The sequence below is a fragment of the Dipodomys merriami genome, unplaced genomic scaffold (genome assembly GCF_024711535.1).
Source record: "Dipodomys merriami isolate MVZ:Mamm:240054 unplaced genomic scaffold, mDipMer1.0.p SCAF_15, whole genome shotgun sequence".
Classification (NCBI taxonomy): Eukaryota; Metazoa; Chordata; class Mammalia; order Rodentia; family Heteromyidae; genus Dipodomys; species Dipodomys merriami.
The window spans coordinates 29,404,985-29,423,423 of NW_027202826.1; the positions used below are offsets into that span (position 1 = coordinate 29,404,985).

The following is an 18,439-nucleotide window of genomic DNA, read 5'->3' on the forward strand; positions in this document are numbered from 1 at the left end:
GGCCCAAAGAAACATAGGTCCCATGGTTTCCCTTATTTGCAATAACTAGTGTATGTCTGAGTCAAGCAGAAAAGGTCAGATAAGGTGAAGTTAGGAAAATGAACCCTTAGATATGTACTCAAATGTTTTTTTTTCTTTCTTGCGATTGTTTCTAACACATTTATAAGATTATTTCTTTGTTGCTTTGTATGTCCCTCCCCCACAGTATAACCCCTGCTTTCACTGTATTTGATGTTGGTATAATTTGTGGAAGGGAAGGGGAAAAACAAATCATTTAAATAGGGATACAGGTGGACCCATTGCAACAATGAGATGTACAAGTCGTTATGTCGAAAATGAACTTTACAACTTTCATGCAGGGGGGCGGGGCAGGGAGGATGGGGGGTGGGGGGGAGGATGGGAAGGAATGGGAAGGGGAAACAAAGGAGGAGGCTACAATGCTTGATAAGAAATATACTCATTATCTTGCCCATGTAATTGTAATTCCTCTGTACAGTATTTTCACAATAAAAAAAATAAAAACAAAAAACAAAAAATACAACTCAGTCCATACAATGGACTCTATAAGCAATCCAGTGACAGCAGATGTACTAAAGCTTTGTGTACTTACATCTAAAACCATGCTGTCCAGTATAACAGCTGCTACCACATATGGCTAATTAAACATATTAGAATTGAGTAAAAGTTAAGACGGCAATTTGTTGACATTAGTTATAGTTCATATGTTCACTAGCTATGTTAGCTATAGAAATTGCAGGATACATCCATTATTGAAAGGAATACTATGGTAGATTAGTTCTAGTGTAGATAAGGAGCAAATACTAGAAGAGAGGTATGAGGAAGAATTACATTACAGAGGGCTCCATTAGGGGACACTAACATTTTGCTGGGTCCACCATCACCAGAATCATAAATTCTTCCCACATTTCCTGAAGAATTTTCTTTTTTTGGCGGGGGGGTCTGGTCGTGGGGCCTGAACTCTGGGCCTGGGCGCTGTCCCTCAGCTCTTCAGCTCAAGGCTAGTGCTCTACCACTTGAGCCACAGCGCCACTTCCGGCTTTTTTTCTTTTTGCTTATGTGGTGCTGAGGAATCGAACCCAGGGCCTCATGCATGCAAGGCAAACACTCTACCACTGAGCCACCTTCCCAGCCCCTCCTGAAGAATTTTCTATCCCCATTAAGGTTCTCTTTGAATCTTGTCTTCTCCATGTGGTTTACTGAAGAATTTCTTCAAACTATGTAGAGTTTCTAAATTCATTTAGAATTTCTTCAAACTGTATTGGAAGTTCTAGGCTAGAGGCCCATCTCCAAGGGGTTACACATATCAGGTCTGGTCACTGGCTCGAATGTGCCAAACAGTACTACTTGAAGAGAAAGATTTATTATACAATAGAAGCACACTGTGTAAGCATGTCTAGTACAGACTTGAGTTTTAGGTTTAAATAGAGGAAGAACTGGGACACGGGAGAGAGAGATGCATTGCAGGTAAATAGCTCCAGTCACAGATGTCATCCCCTTGATCTGGTTGATCAGTATCTGAGGATGATTAGGCAGCCAGTGGCTGGTCCAGGACAAGAAAGACAATGTTGTGTATGGGCCAGTTTCAACACTTGTCACAAAGTATTTTTTGTCAGTCCTGCCTTCCTCAATTCCAAGGTGGTTGCAAAAGGGACTGCAGAGAGAGTACTCCAAGCACAGGCATATAAAATGGAGGCAGAGATGCCAAGCTGGTCTCCTGCTCTTAGTGATCATCATGGGCATTTGCAGGTACAAGTGAGGAGACAAAACGGTTCAAATACCCATCATATTCTTCCTGATTGAACTGTGAAGAAAGACAAGTTCTCTGTCTATTATAGTTAGGCTTATGATCCTTCTTTAATACTTTTTTATTGTAAAAATAGTGTACAGAGGGGTTACAGTTACATGAGTAAGGTAATGAGTACATTTCCTACTGAGCATGGTTACCCCCTCCTTTGTTTTTCCCCTACCATCCCTTTCCTCCCCACCTCCTCAACTACTCCCTCCCTCCCCCTCCCCACAAGTTGTAAAGTTTGTTTTCAACATAGTGTCCTGTACATCTCATTGTTACACTGGGTCAGCCTGCATATAATCCTTCTTTTCTTTAGCCCTCCTCCTCAACATGACTGAGGGAATTCATCGCTTTGTTTGTTTTCAAATTTGGTATCCATTTGTGATTTCTATAGTCACATTTCTAAGTACCCTTAGTCCTTACAGGAGGTGTTTGTTTTCATAGTGTCTGCTGACTTTTCAGACAACAAAACACACTAGTGTGCTTAATGAGCATGATTTATTTCTTGTTCCAGGTCATTAATGAGGATGACCTAGTTGCATCTAACGGCATGCAAATCCCCTCAAGACAGTGTCTGAATAAGTGCAGAGCATAGAGATTTTTTTCATTACAACTGACATATATTTCTTCAACATGTACCATCTCTTCCTTGTTATTATTCCTTTGGTAATTTAGTTGCTAATTATCGATGGGCAGCAGCTAAGAACAGACCCCGCCACAGTGATGGATGAAGTACAGAAGTTTCTAGGAGTCGCTCCTCATTATAATTACTCAGAAGCTTTAACGTAAGTTTATATTTTAATTAGCTTACAAAAGTTTTACCAGAGAACTTATTTGAAAGAAAATGTGACTTGGTGATATAATTGTCTGGTAAGCTGTTTCTTAGGTAGTAATTGTTTTCTAGATTGGCATTCATCCCTGGGAAAAGAACATTTAAACTGTGACCATGACATGTTCTGAGTCATCTTTTGATGCCTAACTACACGAAGATTTGCCCTGGAAAGAAAGTAGAGAAACAAAATAGTTGTGAAGCATCAAACCAACAACTAACCTTAAGAGAGGATGTATGTAATAAGTTGGTAAGGACCAAGCCTACTTAAAGGACAGCATTGGACCTTTCAGAAAAATAAAGAGTGATTCACTATGGATCTTCATGTGGGTTTCAGAAACAATGTCATGCATCAGGAAATGGCCCACTAGGTGACTGAATACACAAGAGTGGCCTACTTTCCTTTTGGGCTTCTTTACTCACTGTAAATCTGACTACATCATTCTGCCTTCAGAAACCTCAGGGGTTAACGGCACTAGCTTAATATGTGGAGTTTGCTCTTCTTGTTGTTTGTCTTGTTTTGTTTTGTTACTGGTTTCTTCTCCTTTGTTTAGGTAACTAAGTCTAAGGGCAGGTAAGAGAGGCATGAGAATGGTAGAAAGCACTCCTTGTAGGATGTGCCTACACCTGTGTGCCGCTTTACATTTTGTACCCTAGGGAGCCTCTCATAAGCCACCGTAGTCCTGAGTCTATTTTTTTAATTCCATTACTGGGCTCAAACTCAGGGCCTAGGCTCTATCCTTTAGCTCTTTTTTACTGAAAGCCAGCACTTTACCACTGGAGCCACTGCTGGCTTTTTTGATGGTTAATTGAAAGCAAGAGTTTCATAGACTTTCCTGCCCTGGCTGGCTTCAAACCTCAATCCTCAGATCTCAGCTTTCTGAGTAGCTAAGCTTACAGGCATGAGCCAACAGCTTCTGACTCTGAGTCTAGATTTTTAAATAGGATTTCTACTTGACACTGTCCTTTCGTAGAGGTTTACAATAAGACTTATGAGGGTCATGGTTCTCCCTAGCTTATGTGCCTAAAGCACAGTTGGATGAAAAGGACAAGGTTATAGAATCATTCTATTGTGCTTTTCAGTCTAAAATTCAGTTCCAGATATAAATGATTTTCCTTTCATTATACTCCTTACCATGTGTCAATTTAGAAAGTAGGAAGAAAGTGTCTTTTACCTCTAAGCATCCCTGACAGTGAGGAGTTGGAAAGAAAACCTCAAACGCTGCTTACCTGCAGTACAAGTTGTATGCTGAGACCTATAAAAGAGGCAGTTTGGTTTAGAGGACAACAGAGAAGTTTTGAGCTTCCTTCCAGAGAGTCGTTTACTTTTTTGTTACTAATAACCTACAGACTCTGTTTTATGTATTCCTAGTACTGCTAAAGTCTTGTAGAATTGAGTTTAAGTATTAACAGACACTAGCCTTAAGCATTTAACATCCAACTTAACCTTTGAGAAAGCCAAGTGATTTTTGCTACAGTTAGAAATTCAAGTCCACTTTCTGCCTTCTATCTTTTTAAGTATCTCTTTAGAAGAGAAAGCTTTTATTTTCTAAATAGTTTTCTATTTCAAGTTGGCTTATCTTTGGGTGTTTTCTTTTATAGAGCATATGGCAAGGCATTGTATTTTCAGAAAGAAAAAAAGAAGTGGAGTATTCTATAAAGACATAATCTCTTTCTTACAGAATGGCCCTTGACCTGCATGCTGTGTATTTGTCTCCTCTGTATCCAGCCCAGCAGCAAGTTTTTTTTTTTTATTCAACTCCACTGCTGAGAAAAGGCAATGTAAACTAAAAAGAAATTAATGCCAAAGCAATGTACTATATACAAAGAACTGTGGGTCATTTCACACCTGGGATGTATCTGCCTGAAATTCCCTATTATATGATTCTCTTTCCTGGTTGGGGGGCTCGGTGGGTAAGCAAGAGAGTGGGATCACAAGTAAAGAACAGAAATCACAGTTTCTGGTCCAGTGGGGATGCGCAGGCTTTCACCCTGCTGATAAAGATAATGCACTTGCAGTCAGTTTCTTTGTCTATTTTCTTGCCAATCATCAAGTTGGCCTGACAGAGCTTGTAAAAACCAGCAGTGCACTTGTAGAATATTTGGAAGTTTTGTGTCATTGTCTTGGGTCTCCAGTGGCCTTTCTTCACCCCCATGCCCTTTGCAGCTGCTTATCTGAGTCCTGTCTTCACAGTCTAGTTACTTTCAGTACAGCAGTGTACTCATAGCTGTTTGATGATGCTCTTGGAAATGACTGTAAGTACAAAATGTATATTCTCAGAAATGATAATTAGACAACTACCAAGAAACCCTTTGTTTACTTTAGCATTGCTTATTTCCCTACTTATGATAGGGAAGATTATTCAGTGCTTAACAAGGTTTTCTTTTGGTTAAAGACTTGTATGGATGCACTTAACTATAAACCAATAAAAATCCTCAAGTAACCACATAAATTTACACACAGTACCAGGCACCAGTGGCTCATGCTTGTAATCCTAGTTACTCAAGGGGCTGAGATCTGAGGATTGAGGTTCAAAGCCAGCCTGGGCGGAAAAGGCCATGAGACTCTTATCTCCAATAAACTAATCAGAAAGCCAGAAGTGGCTCTGTGGCTCCAGTGGTAGAGCACTAGCCTTGAGCTGAAGAGCTGAGGGACAGCGCCCAGGCCCAGAGTTCAAGCCCCACGACCAACAACAACAACAACAAAATGTACTCACAGTACAGAAATAGGTGAAAGAACTTGTATACTAAGGGTTTGCTATGCAATCTTGCCATGCTAGAATACTCTGAGTACCCTAAGAGATGTCTAAACTATTGGGATTTTTTGGTTTTGTTTTTTTATTGTGAAAATACTGTACAAAGGGGTTACAATTACGTGGTCAAGATAATGAGTACATTTCTTATCAAGCATTGTAGCCTCCTCCTTTGTTTCCCCTTCCCATCCCTTCCCATCCTTCCCCCACCCACCCTACCCAGACCTCCTCCCCCCCAAAGTTGTAATGTTCATTTTTCAACATAACGACTTGTACATCTCATTGTTGCAATGGGTCCACCTGTATCCCTATTTAAACGATTTGTTTTTTTCCCTTCCCTCCACAAATTATACCAACATCAAATACAGTGAAAGCAGGGGTTATACCATGGGGGAAGGACATACAAAGCAACAAAGATATCATTTTATAAATATGTTAGAAACAATCACATGAAAGAAAAAACATTTGAGTCCTTATCTTGGGGTTCATTTCATCTAACATCAACTTATCTGACCTTTTCTGCTTGTCTCAGATATCTACTAGTTATTGCAAATAAGGGAAACCATGGGACCTATGTTTCTCTGGGCCTGGCTTACTTCACTTAATATAATTTTAAGTAGCACAACGGATGTGTCATTTAACAAAGCAGTATATGAATGCAATGACACCTTGATCCATATCGCCTTCTTCAACAATCTCATCCCCCTTCCACCCACCCACCCCCTTGAGTCTTAATTTTGTGGTATACACAATGAATTTTTATCTGCATTTTCTCTCCCTTCCTGTCATTGTCTACCTTTCTCCCCGTGGCCCCACCCCCTCCTTATAAGTACCCATTTCTTGGTGTTTATTTTGTTGGACTTTGACTTAGTCTTTCTAACAAATTACACTATTTGAGCTCTCCATAACACCTGTTAAAATTCAGTTATTTTATTATACACAGATTGCAGTATTTTGCAGTATTTCAAAATAAACATATACTTAGGTATCATAAATGCTATAGGTTATAGGTTTAGCTACACACACATACACAGAGGAAGCAGAATTAGAACTCAGTCAATTATCTCTGGAACCCACAATGCCAATCCCTTAAGCTTTTCCCATTGGCACAAGATGTTAGAACAAGAGGAAAAAATTACTGTGAGTTTTTCCTAATCGATACTATGTCAACAAAAAAATACTTCTTTAAGAACTAGAATGTTAAACTAAGCTTTTTAAAGTGGTATCTGGCAGCAGGACAGAAACCATCTCTAGACACACTGAGTGTCACTTTACAAATAAATATGTAATCATTCTTATGCAAATTAAAACCACATTGAGATACCACTACAGGCCCATCAATATGGCTAGAATCCAAAAGACTAACCAAATAGTTATAAATCCAAAAGAAAATACTAAATGTTGGCAAGAATATAGAAAAACTGGAACCCTCATATTCTAGCCATGTTGGAAAGCAATTTTGCAATTTCTTAACAATCAAATAGAAACTCCCAAACTATCCAATTCTATTCCTAGGAATCAACCTCAAAATAAATAAAAACCTGAGACCATTAAAAACTGCTGGCAGCACTCTTCATTACAGCTAAAAACATGAAACAATCCAAATCTCCAGCAACTGGAGAATGATTTAACTTGGTGAATTTATACCAGAAGGTAAAAAGGAAATGTTCCTAAGTACCAAACTTACAGTTAAAAAGGTGTGTGTGTCTAGGATGGAGAAACAGAAGAGGATATTGACCATCAGTAGGCTCTCGTGATTTTTTTGAGGTGTTCTAAAATGATCATGGGAATAAATTAACTAAGTGTCCTTGAACTGTATACTTATAATAGTAAAGATTATGATATGTAAATTATGCCTTAACAGAATGCTGAAACAAGGACAGAGGATGAACCCTTGCAACAATGATACTCACAAAACACTATGTTGGAAATGAACTTTATAACTCTGCGGGGGGTGGGGGTAGGGGGAAAGTGGGGGGAGGTAGTGGAGAGAAGGAATAGTAGGAGAAAAACAAAGGAGGAAGTAACAATGCTCAACAAGAATGTACTCATCACCTTACTGATGTAACTGTAACCCTTCTGTACAGCATCTTTTTAAGAAAATAAAAAAAAAATTTAAGAATAAAATGTGGGACTGAAGGCATGGGTGTAGTGGTAAAGTGCTTGCCTAGAATGCACAAGGCCTTCAGTGGCTCGAAGGATGGAAGAACAAACTTTGCATTACTAAAACAATTCATTAGATCCTAAGAAGTAGGGTTGCTTTTGGAGAGAAAGGATGGGGGAGGAGGGCAGACCTACATTAATAACCACAATAATGGCATGTCATTTTTACAATTTATCTTCAATTTTTACATGGAAATATTACTTCAATTTAACAGCATTTCAGACATACTATAACCTTTTACGTGTTACCTCAATCTTGCTTCACTTTCATCTGCTTGAGGTAAATCATGTTTTAATGTAGGAATTAATATAGAAATGTCAATGGTTAAATGCTGACATCCCCTGGTAAGAATCTTGGTACTCAGCCCACAGATTTCTTCCAGTTCTTTCTAGATAGCCCCAGATTATATTCCATACACACATGTAAGCCCATGCAATGAAATCTTATGAATGACTACTATGTGCATGATTTGGGGGAAGCAGAGATGAACTATTATTACTACATCCAGGAGACGGGAGCAGTAAAGACAGACACTAGGTAACACATGATGCTTCTTCAGGAGGGGCTGAGCTATGGCTACAGCAGCCAATGCTTACCTAGAAAGCTTGTTTCCTTCCTATTCCTCAGACCTCAGCAGTTCTGAGGCCATTGTTAGTGGTCCAAAGGCTATTCTCCAAAGGCACAATGCTGTTCTTATGAGTAGATGTGGGAAGATCTTTACCTCTGCTAGACTTTCTCAGATGGGCTCTGACACAGTATGGTTTGTGGATTCAAAATCACAAGGCCCCTCATCAACAACAGGCCCTCATCTTCTGACTATGCTCTGTGAGGAACCAGACTTTCCCTCAGGCCACCTAGAAAATGATGAGCTACTTTCCCTCTGCTTTTCCATGCTGATACATCTATACTACCACCTGTGATCTTATGCATAGACATTTGTTCTTGGTCTCAGACACACACACACACACACACACACACACACACACACACACACGTACTTCAAAAAATCCGGAGTGATATCCTGTTGCATGGTATCTAATCAATTAGCAGAGATAAAAGAAAAGCCAGGGGCTGGGAAGGTGGTTCAGTGGTAGAGTGCTTGCCTTGTATGCATGAGGCCCTGGGTTCGATTCCTCAGCACCATAAGCAAAAAGAAAAAAGCCGGAAGTGGTGCTGTGGCTCAAGTGGTAGAGTGCTAGCCTTGAGTTGAACAGCTGAGAGACAGCACCCAGGCCCAGAGTTCAGGCCCCACGACCGGACCCCCCCCCCCCCAAAAAAAAAAAACCAAAGAAAAGAAAAGCCAATTTTTCTTTTATCCTTAATTTTGATACATGTGAAAATCAACATTTCTTAGAAAAGCCTGCCATAAGGCTGCTTAGTCTACACACAGGACATATATATCCAACCATGTACCTATAGCCAAATGTAGTAGCAAAACAATAGCAGCTGTTCTGGATTCTGAGTTTTGATCATGAATACTTAAAACATGTCAGAATTCAAATTCAGAAATTGATGATAGCAAACTATTAATGAAAAATACTACATCCAAGAAACCATGCTTATTAGAGTTTTCCAAAATCTTTTCTGCATAGATTTAAATAATAGTGTTTATTAATGCCCACTCCATTCAGCTGAACATAAAATTAATTAATTCAGTGGTTTTATCTATTGAAACAAGTACATACACTGCATGAAGATATGTCGTGTCATGATTTTATACTGTTTCTTTAATGATAACAAGGAATAAGTAGGATGTGATTCACTTACTGTGTCTAATAGCCAAAGCAAGACAGGCAGCAACCTGAATTTAGGCTCTCATTATAAATTACACAAGATTAGCTACATTTAGACACACACAAACACACATTAAATCAGACAGGAGTTGAAATGTTTTATTAAGACATAGTTTTATGTACAACAAAATTTTCCAAAGTTCAATTAATTTGATCAAACATACATAGTTGAATCCACCACAATGAAGTCACAGAACATTTCAGTTCATCTAGAGTTTTGTCATGTTCTTGTGCATTCAAAACTTCTCCCTTACTCTTGACTCTAGTAAACAGTCTATGTACTTTCCACCATTTAGCATATTTTTGACATTTTTCTGTTTCATCTCTAAGTAGTATTCCTTTCACCAACTGATGGACAGAAAAGCTGTATCCACTGTTGGCTATTATAGACAATTTTTCTTTTTCGTATATTTTTATTGTAAAAATACTGTACAGAGGGGTTACAGTTACATGAGTAAGGTAATGAGTACATTTCCTATTGAGCATTGTTACCTCCTTTGTTTTTCCCCTACCATTCCTTCTCTCCACACCTCCCCAGCTCCTCCCTCCTCCCACCCCAAAGTTGTAAAGTTCGTTCTCAACATAGTCTTGTACAGCTCATTGTTACAATGGGTCAATCTTTATTTCAGCATTTTGTTATTTCCCTTCCCCTCCCCAAATTAGAAAAAAATGTATATACAAGATGCAGGGCACCAGAATCAAATTCAGTGATAACAGGAGTTATACCAGGGGGGAAGAACATACAAAAGAAACAAAAAAAATCACATGGTACATTATAAAGACATTAAAAACAATAGCAAGAAAGATTTAAAAAAATACTTGTGTCTCTATCTTAGGGTTCATTTCGCTTAACATCATCTTATATGGTCATATGTACACAGCTTTTGACCTTTTCTTTTTTTTTTTTTTTGGGGTCCGGTCATGGGGCCTGAACTCTGGGCCTGGGCGCTGTCCCTCAGCTCTTCAGCTCAAGGCTAGCACTCTACCACTTGAGCCACAGCGCCACTTCCGGCTTTTTTCTTATGTGGTGCTGAGGAATCGAACCCAGGGCCTCGAGCATGCAAGGCAAGTGCTCTACCACTGAGCCACCTTCCCAGCCAGCTTTTGACCTTTTCTGCTTGTCCTAGATATATATTAGTTATTACAAATAAGGGAAACCATGGGAACTTATGTTTCTTTGGGCCTGGCTTACTTCATTTAATTTATTTTTTTCCAAGTTCCATTTCCTAACAAATGGGGCAATGTCCTTCTTTCTGATGGAGGAACAGAATTCCAGTGTGTGTGTGTGTGTGTGTGTGTGTGTGTGTGTGTGTGTGTGTGTGTGTGTGTGTGTGTGTGTTTGTGTGTGTGTGTGTGTGTGTGTGTGTGTGTGTGTGTGTGTGTATCACATTTATTATAGACAATTTCTACCAGCAGCATTTGATATTTCTACGTGTTTCACATATCACTCTTTAAATTTAGGCATGCCCATGAATTTTTAGTTTTAATTTTTATTTCCCTGATAACTGATGATGTTGAGTAAATTTGCATTTCGTTATTCATCATTCACATTCATTTTTTGGTTAAATGTCTCTTTCAGACAGGTATTGTTGGCTCACACCTGTACTCCTAGCTACTAGGGAAACTTAGATCTGATGACCACAGCTTTAAGCCAGCCTGAGCAGGAAAGTCCATGAGACTCTTATCTCTAATCAACTATGCAGAAAGACCCAAAAGTGGAGCTGTAGCTCAAGTGGTAGTGCAATTACCTTGAGCACAAAGAGGCTCAGGGACAGCACCCAGGCCCTGAGTTCAAGCTCCAGGACCATCAAGGAAAAAAAATTAAGTCTCTTTCAATGTTTTGCTCCCTTTTATTGGCATTGTTATCTTTAGGTTGAATTGTATATGCCAACTACAAGTCCCTTATTGGGTATTGTTTTACAAATATTATCCTCACAGTCTGTGGTTTACAGAGTTTTTCTCTAGTTTTGCCTTTTTAAAAGTGTCTTAGAAAAGCAAAGCTAAGAATTTTATTGAGTTCAAAATTATAAACATTTTAAATTCATCCAAAACTTTTTGCCTCATCAAAGGGTTGGAAATCTTTTCCTTTTGTGTTTTTAGAATTTTATTATAGTTTTATCTCCTAGGTTTAGATCAATGATCCATTTCATGTTAATTTTTATAGAGCATAACAATTAAGTTCTTTATTTCTATGTAATGTCCTGTGTTTTGTTTCTAGTGTAATTTGTCCAAAAGATGAATTCCTTCCCATTGAATTAGCTTGGAACTTATCTTTTAATTAGTTGGCTAATATATGTGTCAATCTAATTCTGGAGCATCTATTTTGATCCATGGATCCATTTGATCCATGGATCAAAATAGATCTGTTGATACAAATATAACATAGATTTGATGATTGTAGCATTACAGCAAATCTTGAAATCATCTAATATAAGACCTCCAGCTTTTGTTTTCAAATTGTTTTAAGTTGTTTTAGCTTGTCTAGGTCCTTCATATTATCATATATATTTTAAAATAATTTTCAGTTTCTACCGAACAAAGAGGCCAATTATATTTTTAGATGAAATCACTCTGAATCTGTAGATGAATTTGGATAGAGTTTACATTTTAGATAAATTTGGAGAGTTGACATTTTTTAAAGTATTAGTATTCTGATCTATGAGCATGGTATAGGTCCTCTGTTTCTTTTTTTTTTATTTTATTTTATTTGTGAACATACTGTACAGAGGGGTTACAATTACATGGGTAAGATAATGCATACATTTCTTACCAAGCATTTCAGCCTCCTCCTTTGTTTACCCTTCACCTCCCTTCCCAGCCTCCCCCCTCCTCCACACCCAATCCTTCCTCCCCCGGTCCTCTGTTTCTTTTAATAATGCTTTGCAGTTTTCAGTATGGCTATTTTTTTGTTGTTAACCTTATCCTCAGGTATTTTAGTGTTTTATGCTAACTTAAATGTTTTTATTTAAATTTCCAAAATTGTTCATGAAATTTTTGAAAAATGTTGGAAGTGCCATTCAGAGTAATATAAATTGAAGAGCAAAGTAGAAGTAATTATAAATGGTAATTCTAATGAAGAAGTAAGTATGATCATAGAACTATCAAACAAACACAATGTGAAAGAATTATCATTGCTATTATTTTTACTTTTATATCCAATCATGTTTATTATTCAAAGTTTAAAACTTACTCAGAGACCAATGAAAAGAAAAGGCCCTGAACCTAGAGTCTGGAAGCCAAACTTGTCATGACCAGAGTAGTGAAAAAGTATATAGTCCTAGAAAAACTCAACAAATATTTTCTTCCTTTTTACTTTTGATTAAATTTATATTTAGTGAGTGACAAGCTACGCTGAGCTCTATAGAATGGAAGGAACTATTCCTTAAGAGGTTATAATAAAGACACAAATGAGAGTAACAAAGTATGTTGGTAAACTGAAATGCAAATTTAACATGCTACTATTACTATTATCATTATGGCATAAAAATCTCACAAGCCCTGTTCCTTTCATATAAAGTTCATACCAAAAGATTATAGCTTTGGTGGGGAAAAAAGTTAAAAGAGCCAGATACTAGTGATTCAAGCCTGTAATCCTAGCTACTCAGGAAACTGAGATCTGAGATTTTGTTCAAAGCCAGCCAAGGAGGAAAGTCTATGAGATTTATTTCCAGTTAACCACCCAAAACCCGAAGTGGAGCATGGCTCAGTGGAAGAAAGCACTAGAGCACAAAAGCTCAGGGACAGTGCCTAGGCCCTAAGTTCAAGCCCCATGATTACCCAAAAAGAAAAAAAAATGTTAAATGGAAACCTTCTCTCTTACCTGACTCTGGAGTTGAGTGATATAAGTACTATCTAAATCCACTGACACTGATGAAGACTGATTTGTCATTTTTAAAGAGTATTAAAAAAAAGGCTGAAATTTCATTATTTTTTCCTTCCAGATAAAGGAGACAGCTTTATTAATTTCTATTAATAGGAGATCTTGTGCTGAATTTTTTCTATTAAGAATCTGGCAAAGTTACAAATATGACAGATGGACTGAGAATTCAGAAAGGTGCCAAAATATTTTATGGAAAGGGCTGAGCAGAAAATATTCTAGTTTCATTATAGACTGACATCCAAATTTAAGTATTTGTATTATTGGCCAATATATTGTGTAAACTGCTTAAAGTACTTCTCAAATTGTTTTTATGTTTGTTTGCTTGCTTGCTTTTTTGATTTTTCTAGATTTGATTCTCACAAAGGTTTCTGGTGTCAGCTACTGGAAGAAGGTAAAACAAAATGTCTTGGAAAGAGTAAAGGAAGAAAATACCCTCCAATGGATTCTGATGTGAGTATGGAGCTCACAAACCAAATGTACAGAATGATGAATAATAATACCATGTAGATTCTCTAGAAAAATGATCAAAATCAAAATTCAGTCTTCCTAAAAAGTAAAAATGACATTTGGGTTTTAATATATCTAAGTTGGATTGCTTTGATTTTTCCAGTTACATTTTATTACCTGCCATGTAAGAATAAAGAAAAGAATAATAAAATTTGCAATGGTGAATTAAACAAAAAGATAACCATCTCCCTGCAAAAATACTGGCACCTGCACAGAAATTTCAGCACAAAAATTGTTAACTAAAACCATGACAGGAAATATACTAACTTGAAATTGAAAAAAAGATTAAAATTAAATTTTACTGCTTAATCACTCTGTAATAGTAAGTTACTAGAATAATATTAATTACTTATTTAATATATTAAGCTTTGAACTGTCAAATGCTAGTAAAATAAAAAATTAATACATTTTTCAGCTATCAAACATTCCAGCAGACAATTTATGTCTTAAAGAAGAGAGGAGACATACCCACTGTGGCACCTGTGGCATTCTGTTTATTCTGTTCAGAATCATGGCATGGAGAGCACAATGCTGTAGCTCTTTCTTAGTTTGTATGGTCTGTATTTTTACATTAATGCTTAGTTCACATATAGGAAAATGTATTCATCTTTTTATTTCATAGTCAACCTAGATAGCTTATAAGAATATAAGAATGCAAGTGGATTATAAACTCAGAAATTTAAGTAAGAGTTAATAAATCTGGAGAATTTGTGGACCATTTGTTATGTCAGGCCTGTTTCTGCTCAATAAAATTCTGAACAGAAAGCATGGAAGAGGGAAGTTCTCTTGCTTTGATAAAGAAATTATATTCTCAGGACTCTAGTACCAAAATTCACCCTTGTAGCTATAAAACAATCCTTAGACATTAAAAGAAATTGAAGGGTGATTTTTATGAAGGCAATATTTGAAAAGTAGATACACATATAGGTGGTAGAGATATTGAAAGTAGTAGGATTTGGACTCAGGGTGCCTTGCTTGCCAGGCAGCCACTCTGCATTATGCCACACCTCTAGCTGTATTTTTGTACTGATCATTTTGAGATAGGGTCTCACTTCCTGCCTGAACCCAAAATCTGCCTATCGTAAGCTTCAGTCTAGAACTGGGATGACAGACATCTGTCTCTAGACACATCTTATTCCATTTGGATGAAGTCTTTTGAACTCCTCCAGGCAGGCCTGGATCCACAATCTACCTTAACTCACCCTCCCATATAGTGGGATGACAGAAGTACACCACCACACAATACCCAGCTATGTGGTTGAGGGATCTCACATATCTGCCCTAGCTGGCTTCATACTAGGACCCTCCCAATCTTAGCCTCCCAAGAAATTAGAACAACAGGCATGAGATCTCAGCACCTGGCTAAAATATATTATTTTTAGGTGAAAGCTAAAACATTTCTAAAACAGTACAGAATGTCTTCCTTAGCACTGAATTTCACTTTGGTTAATGTAAACATACTGATACATTACACACAAAAAAAATGGGTGGGACAAATAGGAAAAATAATGCTAGATCTCCATATAATACAGATTAGGCTTATCTAAAGGAGTATAGCAGCTGATTTTGTGAAAATAGTTTCCAGAGAGGAGGCAAAAACAAAGAAGCCAATAGAAACATGTAGATGGACTAGGAAAGGCAAGTGCTCACCTTGCTGTTTGCCTCTCCTAGTGTGCAGAGAAATGCCAGAATCCCTCACCCCAAGACTGTCAACAACACATTGCAAGATGTGCTAACTAAATAGTCTACCTCCTTGATAGAAATTTTAATCCAGGTCTGGGTTCTGATCCTTAAGCATACTCAAAGCGTGTAAAATATGCTTTAATAAACAAAATAAAATGTGTTTTTCTTCCTTCTGGCCCTCTCAGAGCAGAGCATTTCTATCAAGCTACTATCGCGACCACAACATAGAACTCTCAAAGCTGCTGCACAAACTGGGCCAGCCTCTACCATCCTGGCTGAGACAGGAGCTGCAGAAAGTGAGATAGCACTAAGCAAAAGAAAAAAAAACTTCCGGAGAAACCACCCTCCACGATATAACACATACCTTTTCCAAAGCTTCCAGAAGCTATCAAAAGGTTGTCAAAATATAATATATACCTCTTCAAATAAGAAAAATAAGAGTTCCTTCCATGTGCTGGCATGTGGATAATTAGGAATAAAAGGGAGGAAAAAAGGAGAAACAAAACTTTATTATAAGCCTTGAAGCCTATGGCCTTCCTCTTAACCCATATCTGAGCCTGTGGGATTATTGTAGACTACTGTGCACTCTTGTGGAAGTCAATAGCAACCAACATAAATAACAAACACAAATGCAGGACTGCTGCATTTCACAGTAATAGTTACACTTTTGTATAGCAAAGAAGATTGTGTCTCTGTAGATTTTTAGATCACTGTTTGCCTGTACAATGTTTTCTTATTCATGGATTCTATAAAGTATCCTGCAAAAACAAGAACCAAATAAATCACAATGTAACATAAAATTCCAAAACAATGCTAGCAAAAAAATGTCTCCCAAAAATCAAATTCACCGAAGTATTTAGAAAAAAGAATTGTGTATCATAATTTATACTACATCAGCAGGTGGAAAAGTCATCTATGGACTTTATTTGCATCAAAAATCAAAAAGAGAGATGTGCTATTGCAAAGATGAGGTAATGGCTTACATATATAATCTAGGGCATTTATACAAAAATTACTTATTCTTCCACCATAATGTTACTATCATAATAAAATATATAGTATTGCAAACCTGTTGGATGGGGACTAGAAACATAGTGTAAATGACATCAGTAAGCAATAATGCATTTGTGCTCCCCCTAAGGGGGAAACAGGATTGAGAAGTCTAGGACTGTAAGCTGAAAATCTATTCCAGTCCTCTAGTTCTATAGAAAGGCATGCATACAGTCTGAGGTATGTGTCATCACCAGAAGCAAGCTGACTTTTAAATGTGAATAGCTTGTTTTTGCTGTTCCCCAAAACACAACCCACTCAATGCAAACCAGGGAATTTCCCTAGATGCTATGTTTAGGGTATTTACATCTAAAATTTTGATAAAATGGCATGTTGCCAGGTAGTTCAAAATAAAATTGTACAATGTACAATTTTTAATTTAAAAAAATTAATGTCAGGCACTGGTGGCTCACACCTATAATCTTTTTTTTTTATTGTGAGAATAACGTACAGAGGAGTTAAAATTACATGGGCAAGATGAGTACATTTCTTATCAAGCATTGTTGCCTCCTCTTTGTTTCCCCTTCTCATCCTTTCCCATACTCCCCCCACATCTCCCCATCTGATCCTACCCCCCCCACCAAAGTTGTAAAGTTCGTTTTTCAATATAACAACTTGTACATCTCATTGTTGCAGTGGGTCCACCTGTATCCCTATTTAAACGATTTGTTTTTGCCCTTCCCCTCCACAAATTATACCAACATCAAATACAGTGAAAGCAGGGATTATACTGTGAGGGAGGGATATACAAAGCAACATAGAAATCATCTTATAAATATGTTAGAAACAATTGCATGAAAGAAAAAAACACCTATAATCTTAGCTACTCAGCAGACTGAGATCTAAGGATTGTGGTTTGAAGCCAGCCTGGGCAGTCGGTGAGACTCTTATCTCCAACTAACCAGCAAAAAGCTAGAAAGTGGCGCTGTGGCTAAAATGGTAGAGCACTAGCCTGAAGCATAAAAGCTCAGGGACTGCACCTAGGTCCTGAGTTCAAGCCTCAGGACTGGCACAAAAGAAAAAAATGTCTTAAAGCAAAAGCATTTGGGTAAAAAGTGAATCTTTATGTTTACTGCTGTCTCTTTTGAAGCAGCCTGTGGCAAATGTACTAAGAAAACTGTCATCATTTTTCACTAGGAGGCTCAAATATAGAAGAGCCTAGCAGTTATATCTAAGGTCACATTTTCCTTTGGCAACAATGTTTCTACTGATAAAAAAAGGAAAACTGATCCATCTATAACTTTAAATGAGACTGTACAACCGAACTTCTAAATAAAGTTACTAATGGCATCCTATAGCTTGGTAAATAAATCTACTCAACAACCAAGAGCTCATCCTTTAATATAAATGCTATAAACATGCTCAATTCTGTTTAAGCAAAGGAGAAAAAAGAAGAGATGGTACTACACTCAATAATTTGGGAGACAGCTTCACATTCTAGAAGTCATGATGATTTCTATACCATATACCCAAGCAGATTATATGTTAATCAGAAAGTAACATGAATAGGTGAGAAAAGAATGAGATGTAATGTCATTTAAAATTAGCTCTGTATAAAATTCCCTTTTCATTGCTTAAAATATAGAACTTCCTCAGGAAGAAATGAAATGGTGTTTATAGTGATAATACTCTTGTCATTCACATTGAATGAAAATTATTGGAAACATTTTTTTTCTCTGAGTTTTTTTAAAAGAAAAAAATCTGGATACAATTCTGATAATAGCATGGTACCTCATATGTATAACAATAAACTCTGATAAGAAAATGAAGATTTTGGATCTGGTGATTTTAAGTATTGAATAGCTTGTGAGTATGGGAGGGTGTGTGTGTGTGTTTGTGTGTTCTCCTTTTCTCTGGAGAAGCCTGATCAATACATGCAGCGTGGCATAGAGTCCATCAAAAAGAAAATCTACAAACTCTGTGTATGATTCTCACCAATAGCCAAGGATACTCAAAAGAATTAGAAAACA

General features: G+C 37.3%; 1 protein-coding gene across 1 annotated transcript in view; it reads left to right on the plus strand.

Annotated features, from left to right (window-relative positions):
- LOC138827008 (bifunctional heparan sulfate N-deacetylase/N-sulfotransferase 3) overlaps nucleotides 1–18,187 on the plus strand; it is a 131,477-nt gene extending 113,290 nt beyond the window's left edge. Inside the window, exons 11-13 of the mRNA XM_070022502.1 lie at nucleotides 2,486–2,595; nucleotides 13,577–13,679; nucleotides 15,605–18,187. Coding sequence (XP_069878603.1) covers nucleotides 2,486–2,595; nucleotides 13,577–13,679; nucleotides 15,605–15,724 — 333 coding nt within the window. The 3' untranslated portion in view covers nucleotides 15,725–18,187. The remainder of the gene's footprint in view (nucleotides 1–2,485; nucleotides 2,596–13,576; nucleotides 13,680–15,604) is intronic.
- Nucleotides 18,188–18,439: the final 252 nt, after the last annotated feature.